Source organism: Poecilia formosa, unplaced genomic scaffold (genome assembly GCF_000485575.1).
Source record: "Poecilia formosa unplaced genomic scaffold, Poecilia_formosa-5.1.2 Scaffold547, whole genome shotgun sequence".
Taxonomy (NCBI): Eukaryota; Metazoa; Chordata; class Actinopteri; order Cyprinodontiformes; family Poeciliidae; genus Poecilia; species Poecilia formosa.
The window spans coordinates 325,632-333,818 of NW_006800486.1; the positions used below are offsets into that span (position 1 = coordinate 325,632).

General features: G+C 42.0%; 1 protein-coding gene across 1 annotated transcript in view; it reads left to right on the forward strand.

The window, feature by feature from the left end:
• Window positions 1-8,187, forward strand: part of LOC103129447 (sodium channel protein type 3 subunit alpha-like) — a 51,443-nt gene that overhangs the window by 39,327 nt on the left and 3,929 nt on the right. The window contains exons 7-8 of the mRNA XM_016665070.1: window positions 3,385-3,476; window positions 5,220-5,462. Coding sequence (XP_016520556.1) covers window positions 3,385-3,476; window positions 5,220-5,462 — 335 coding nt within the window. The remainder of the gene's footprint in view (window positions 1-3,384; window positions 3,477-5,219; window positions 5,463-8,187) is intronic.

The window sequence follows — 8,187 nt, forward strand, 5'->3', positions numbered from 1 at the left end:
ATCAGAACCGTCATCAGAACCGTCATCAGAACCGTCATCAGAACCAGCATCCGAACCGGCATCAGAACCATCAGAACCGGCATCACATCAAGCTGTGATTGTGAAGAAACTGGAAAAATAATGCAAATAAAAACTGATTCAGGAAAAATTAAACTTTCTGATGTAATTAATCTTTAAACGAAAAATTGAGTTCAGATAAATTAATTTATCCTGAAGAGAAATGAAATGTTGGGGCCCAGATCACCTTCAGTCCAGTAGCAGTCAGTCTTACAACCTCCATGAAGACACCTCTGACTGAAGAATGTTGCGGCTGCTTTGACATGCTAACAGCTCAATATCTGGATGACTCCATCAGTTCTTATCTAGCTCTGCTGATCCACCGCCTTTGCTTTTGCTGCTCCTCTGTCTGGTTGTAAGTAGAGTTGCTGGAATAGGGGATCAGACATGTTTGATCTTCTCGTCTCCTCTGGGATTTGGCCTGTAAAGGATTTTTGGCTCATTCTCTGAAATATGAAAATAAAACTGAAGGGAATTCAGCAGAAAGTGAACAGAAGGAAGAACTCAGCTGACAAATATAAAACGACCTTCAGCTCTGAGGCTTTTTCTCCCCCAGCCTGACCTTTGACCTCGTCTCTGACTGATGGGAATCCGCTGCAGCCCGGGATCAGGCGGTGAGTCGCCACATCGATGCCCGACCCGCAGCGTAACCATCAGAGTGAAACGTTTCAGAGACGCCTCCTCTGATGGAGGAACGTTGGCTCTGACCCGGTCGGTCAGAACCGGACCGGTCGGAGGGGAGAAGCGTGGGAACGCAGTGAGGAAGGTCAGCAGGTCGCTTACGGAGCGGTGGAACCGGTCCGTCTGTCACCATCACTGTGATTAAATCACTGCAGCATCAAACCTGCTGAAATCGGAGCCGGGATGCAGATCCATTAGCAGCTCCAGGATCAGATGACTGAGCTTAACTGAGGCCCAACAGGCCGGCGGCGTGCCGCGCCGTGCCGCGCCGCGCCGCGCCGGCCTCCACAGGTTCCATCAGAGCAGATCACAGCTCAACACCATCAACTATTTAAAAACAAACACTGTTTGGCTTTTAACACTTTAAAACACAGCAAGAAAAGTCATAAACATAAAATTAGCAATGATTAGCATAACAAATGTAAAAATAAACAAAAATACTTAGAAAAACTTAGCATGAAACTTAATAGCTTAGTATTTAAAAATACATTTTAATTTATTTTTCTTCAAACATATTCTTATTAACATTTCAGTTACCTTGATCATTTTATTTTCCAATCTTCTGAAATCATTTTTAAAAATAATGCCACTCCTCTATGCTAAGCTAACTCTCATGTTAGCCTAACTGCTCTAAAAATAAAACTTGCTTGATAACAAAGTATTCAAAATGTAAATTCCTCCTAAATGTGACTTAAATTTCATATTTAGAAAACATTTTGTGAGAAAATAAGTAAAATCCAACAGAAGGTTCATGTTTTACTTTAGTTTTAAATAAAGTCGATATTTGGTGTGATATCTTTCAATGTTCTGGCCTTTTATGTGACATTTAATGATATAATTGTTTCATAAAGTTTAATGACTGCCACTAATGCTCCTGGATACCAGACCCAGATCATGACAGGACCTCCACCGTGTTCTCATGACAGCTGTAGCTTCATTATGTCTCAAACTTTGATCTGCAGGTCAACGTTACTTTATGACCAATCAGAGGCAAAATATTTAGAAATTATACTCTAAGAGGATCTTTAGACTTTCTTATCTTTGTCTTCTTTTGTCGTTTGTTGGAAACCACCGCCCTGCTCCCTGCAGGATGTTAACAGAGTTTATCAAAGTAGGAAACCTGCAGGCGCTGCGAACGTTTAGAGTGCTGAGAGCCCTGAAAACTATCTCAGTCATCCCAGGTAAGGCCTCACCACCAGGGGGCGACATGGGCAGCTCATTCAAAGAGCACCAGAGAGTTAGTGTGAACGTCATCTGCTGTCCGTCCGTGTCTGCCATGTCCTGCAGCTCCAGCCTACCTGCTCTCCCCCCACTGTCCGCCCTGTCAGAGGTCACAGGTCACCTGATCTGTCTTAAAGGAACAGTACAGAAGGAAAAGTCAGATAAAGCTAAGCTGAGCACCTGGTCATTAGCTGGAGAACGAAGGAAATATTCCTCTAGCTCTGGAATTTATTACAAATTTTCCTTTCACTCCTATAAATGTTTGCTTTTGTGATGCTAACTTTTGGATTAAGTGTTTGCTAAAAATGTAATAAAATGCGAGTAGCTAAGAAAATAATGTAATCTGATTACCTCAATAGTTACACATACGTAATAAATCAGATTTTTTTATGCAGACAATCCTTAAATGAAAATGTTTCTATTTTTATGATGATTCATTTTAGCATGTAATGCACAATTTTGCTTGAATTTTTATCTATTTTTGCCATTTTTCCGGCACATTCAATGTTTTTATTTGCAGTTAAAATGCGTATTAAAGTTTCTTAAATCTTTAAATCAGTCTATTCCAAGGAAATGTTTCAGGTGAATTTTGCTAATTAGCCATTTTGCTAGCTAACAGGCTGATAAAATGATTGGCTATAAAATACTGATGAGCTAATTGGGAGCTAAGTTAACAATTAAACATTTATTACAAGTGAAAGAGCATGTTATCATTTTAGACAGTTTGTTTCATTCTGTACACATTCTACATATGTGCGGTTAGTTTGTATTATACTAAATATTTGTGTTTAATATTTTTGCAGTTATCAGTTGAAAGTAAAAGTGAACAACAAATCCTTTATATATAGTTTAATACTTTGTTGTCTAAGCTAGCAGGTACATTTAAACTGAACATCATATGCTATGATTTTATGCTAATTACTAGCATAAAACATAATAATTACAGTTAGCTAACTGTAATATTTGATGGATATTTTTTTATTTATTGTCAAATTTTAATATCTTATGTTTCTTTCCCAACACATTTAACTCAATATAAATAAATAAAAAAGAGCTAACATTTTTAGCTTAATCTTGCTAATTAGCGGTTTGCTAGCTCACAAAATCAGCAGCAAAATAACAAAACTATAATAATCTGATCAGCATACCAAAAGCAAACAAAAGTTAGATGGCATCTGCTGTGAATATTTATTTTTGAGGATGAAACTCTCAGCCTGCGGTGAATTTTCCTCCAGTCTTGATCGTGTGAAGCTTTTCTGTCTGATTTCTCCTTCCTCATGCGGCTGTAGAGGCTCCACTGCTCTTCCTGTCTCTGCCTGGATCTCCGTCTCTCTGATTCTCCCTGCGTGTCGGCTCGTTGCTCCATGTGGTCACATCCTTCTGTGTGTGTCTGTTTTTGTGCTTTTGTCTCCCGGCTTGTTGCAGATATGTCACTGAGTTTGTGGACCTGGGTAATGTGTCAGCCTTAAGGACGTTCAGGGTGCTGCGCGCGCTCAAAACCATCTCAGTCATCCCAGGTGAGAAACACGAGGGAGACGGAGCGCCGCCCTCCTGACCCGCCGAGCTGCTAGAAATAAGTGGCTGTGTTTCATATCTCCTGCTGCATACTCCCCACTGAAGCTCATCTATCTGCTTTGTCATTCCTGGAAATTAGCTCAGAGGTAGTATGCAGAAACGTGAGGCGCTTATTGACACCGAGTGGACAGCAGAGGCCAGAAATGCTTTGCTGCCAACAGCAGAGAACCAGAGGAAGGATTTTAAATCTGAGCTGAAATTAGCAAAACCCACAAACACTTTTTATATGGATTATTGATGTCCAGATTATTGTTTCTGACATAAAATATGTCTTAAAATAACGACAGGACAGTTCTGGACAAAATGTTGATTTTCACAAACTTCTCTGCTTCATTTCATGAATCTTTCTGTCAGATGTTTTCTTTACTAAAACATAAAGTACTTGCTGAAACCCTCCAGGTTTGGTTGAGATTTCAAAGTAGAGCGTAAAAATTTCCTACATTTTTTTCCTTCCCACAATTCCAGTGGGCAGGAAGCGAACCTCTCACACTGAGTCCAGTCCTGGTTCTTCCTGCAGGACATCGGCCTGTTCCTCATGTTTCCCTTAAACAGAAACCAAATGGATCCGTTTCCTCCAGCTGAATTTCTCTACATGGAGGTTTTATGACAAACTGTCATAAAACTGAAGCAGAAACGTTTGAGTTTAGTTTGGACGCTAATCATTGATATTAATTTATGATTTGTCTGAATCAAGAATAAAATGAAACTGATTAGACTGTGGATGTTTTCCTTTTGGACAGAAGTGAGAATGAGTCGGTGGTAGTGTCGCCGTGCAGAAGTTTCGGGTCGTTCTGAGCCTCTGTGTGTCCACTCTGCATGTCAGGTTCAGAACAGCAAGGCGCCTTGTTGTTCCTCTGTGGTTCTGTTACAGCTCTGTTCAACACCACAGCATTCAGTCATTAGCTAACAGGCGCTGGAAACAGGGTCAGGTCTGTTTGTGATGAAGCAGCTGAACAACATTCAAACCCTGGAAACGGAGGAGTTTCTGACATGGTAACGTTTGGACGGCTGTCAGCTGGTCTGTGTTCGGTGTTTGTTCCTGTTGTTCTGACCGACTTCCTCTGTGTGTCTCAGTGTAACTCCAGGAGTTTTAGAGGGTGAAGTTGGTGATTTTCAGCAGGAGGAATGTCTTATTTATCCTTTTATTCATGATATAGATGCATGATCATTTCATTTGTTTATTAGCCTGGATAAAGATGGCCGCCCCTCAGTTTTACCCCCTAAAATCCTGACCTAACAGTGATCCAAACCCTAAGGCTGTTTCCCGCCTGATGGTCCGGTACCATCTTTGGTGACCCCTGAACTAGAAAGTCCGGTTCGGTTGAAGTGAACACCAAGCGGACCAGAGACCGCTCCAAAAGCAGGAAGTGGAGAACAGCGCAGGGCATTCTGGGTACATGCAACCAAAGCTAACATGCTAGCCTAGCGCTAGCAGTAGAAATGAACAGCAGTGAAGTTTTGGTTCCAATAGAACCAGGTCTACCGGGCTGTCAGGAGGGAAAATCAGCCTAAAACTCAAATGTTCCCTGTTGGATCAAATTCATCCTCCATCGTGTCACTGAGTTTGTGTTTAGACATGCATCAGAGGGCGGCCATCTTCCCCTGCTGCTTACCAAGCCTAGCTGTTTGACATTACGGTTTAAAAGCGGCTATAAAGTATTAACTGGCCCCGCGGCGCTCCTCAGGCCTGAAGACGATCGTCGGCGCTCTGATCCAGTCGGTGAAGAAACTCGCTGACGTCATGATCCTCACCGTTTTCTGCCTGAGCGTCTTCGCCCTCATCGGCCTGCAGCTCTTCATGGGAAACCTGCGACAGAAATGCGTCCGCAGCACGGAGCACTGCATCAACGGCAGCCTGCCGGCCAACACCTCCTTCTTCTGCAATAACAAGACCTGGGCCTCCATCAAGGACTTCATCGAAGACGAAGGTGAGCCCGCTGCGGCGAGAGGGGGGTCGGGACGGGCGGGCGGCGTTTGGGCGGTGGAATCAGAACTTCCTGTTGGACCCAGGTTGCTGTTGACGGCTGCTGGTTGCTCTGGAGATGTTTCTGTGTGTCAGAGCTGTGATGCTGCTGCTTCCTAAACGGACCAGACAACGTCAGGTTGGAGCTGCGGCTGCAGCTGACGTCAGGACACACACACACACACACACACACACAGTCTGCTCGGCCGTCCTGAATTCATGTTCTCCATCATGTGGATCACAAACAGTTCAGATTAATTCTCCTGATTCATATTTTTTATTATTTTCCCATCCAAACTTTCATTTACCTTTAAAATTATTTTCTGTATTTCTTATTCTCCAGGCTTTGAAGGTTCTTTTTGTTTTACTTTAATAGTTTTTTTCTGTATTTTTGGAGTTTTGGCCTCTAATCCCTACATCAGGCATAAAAGGCTCCTAATTTCAAGGAATAATGAGTTTTATATCAGAGAACCTTTTTGTTCCCAACATTGTGACACAAAACTAACCACTAAATTTACCTTTTGCATTGGAAAACAAAATCTGTAAATTTAGTCTAAAACACATCGATTTCCATCCGAGTTGAAAAACCCCAAAACTTTAGAAAACTTCCTGCAGGCCGATGTGACGAAGGCCGTCCGGACTTCCTGCTTCTCCCGATTTGAACCACAGGCCTGGTGGAATCTATCCCAGGATGCATTGCAGGCTGAAGGGAAGGTTTTGGTTCTTGTAGCAAAAGCTCAGCGGTTATTATGTTATTAGGCTTTGTCACTTTTAATATTTTTGTAAAAAATATAATTTATTTAAATAATTTACAAACTAAAAATAATAGAATAAGTTTAATATAAAACTTACCAACTTGTGTTTATCGGTAGCCGGAGGACGGGACGGTCAACAGGCCGGATCTTTTTAAGGATGGAGCCCTGAGTTTGGACACAACCTTAGACTGATTTATTTTAGCCTAGTTCTTAGCTTAGCATTAGCTTAATGTATTTTATTTACTTATTATTCCCAGTTAAGCTTTTTTCAGCTCAAATCAACATTCCCCATGTTAGCTAACATTGTTTTAACTCGGTGTATTCCAGCTTATCTTAGTTCATCTTACCTTATTTAACATTAGCTTAGCATACCTAAACGTCACTAGTGTTAGCTCCGTTGATCACATCTAATTAGCCTAAACTTTCTTTGATTAATTTAGCCTCTTTACCATAGCTAAGCTTTTCTTAACTATGAAAAGCATAACTTAGCTTACTTGGCTTTGTTTATATTAGCTTAGCTAAACATAGCTTAGCTTAGCTTAGTTCATCCTGTCTTATTTTAGTTTAGCTAATTTATTCTTAACTTAGCTTCTCATAAAAGCAGTTGTCGCCATTTTATTGGCTGAATCTATTAAAAATCCCCAGAATAATATTCACATAGTGATGAGTTTAGGCTGCATTAAGGTCACTGAATAATTTTACTGCTATTCAGATGCTCAGCTGAGGTTCCCAGAACATTTCAGTGAAAACGGTTCCAGAAACAGAATAATAAAGACTCTTTGTCATGTCTTGTCTCTGACCTGCGGGTCTTTTATCAGGCTGAATGTTTCAGTGTTTTGGAAATGAAAGGCCCAGCTGCTGCTAGCATCAGGTCAGACGTTCAGGTAAACACCAAACAAAGACTGAACATTTCCACGGACTCTCCAACATCCATCACTGGGGAAGCTTTTATTCCAGGTCAGACACAGCACAAAGACTTTAATGAGTCAAGCTGAGATTTTCCATCCTGACATTAAATCAGTCAGTAACTCACTAGTTTCTGTCATTATTAGATAAATACTCACCGCTGTTTATTTTTCACCTCCTGACGTTTAAAGATGGAGTAAATCTGACTTTCCAGGAACGATCAAACCACACGGCTTTCAGCATGTTTGGACTTTGACTAGGCCATTGAAACAGCTTAATTCTTTACGTTTTAAGCTACCTTTGACTACAAGGTTCCTGGTTCTGGTGGCTGTAAATCGAGCCCACATCATGACTCCTCCTCCACCGAGCTGAACAGTTGGTTTGAGTTTTGATTTTGCTGTTTTTTTCCTTTTTGGTCTCCAAACTCGATGGATTCCAGATAAACTTCTCAGCTTCATCGGTTTGTGCTGTTTTACATTTTGTTTGTCCTCCGACTGTGACCTTTGACCTGCAGACTGAGGCCCGAATCTGAGATGGAGCTGGTGGGTTTCTGGTGGTTCTCTGTTGGGACGTTCAGTCCTGGGAGGGCTGCTGTTTCCTCTTCTGTTCGCTCCATTTCTCCAGATCTGCTCCGTCTGCGTCGCAAACATGGCCGCCTCTGTCATTTCTACGCAGACAACCGTCAGATCGGCCTTCCTGTTGCTGCTGAGACGTCAGGCTGACTGGTAGATTATCTTTAAGATGTTAAAGCTGAACTTTCTGAGTCGTAGTGAAAGTAAAGAAGAGATGTGAATAATTTTGGATTTAGAGACAAACTAAATCTGTTCCGGTAAACGGTTTGACTGACTCTCCTGAACGCAGCAGAGCGGCAAACTGCTTCAGCTTCCTGTTCCTGAGCCTCAGCTTCCTGTTTCTCAGCCTCAACTTCCTGTTCCTGAGCCTCAGCTTCCTGTTTCTCAGCCTCAACTTCCTGTTCCTGAGCCTCAGCTTCCGGTTCCTGAGCCTCAGCTTCCTGTTCCTCAGCCTCAG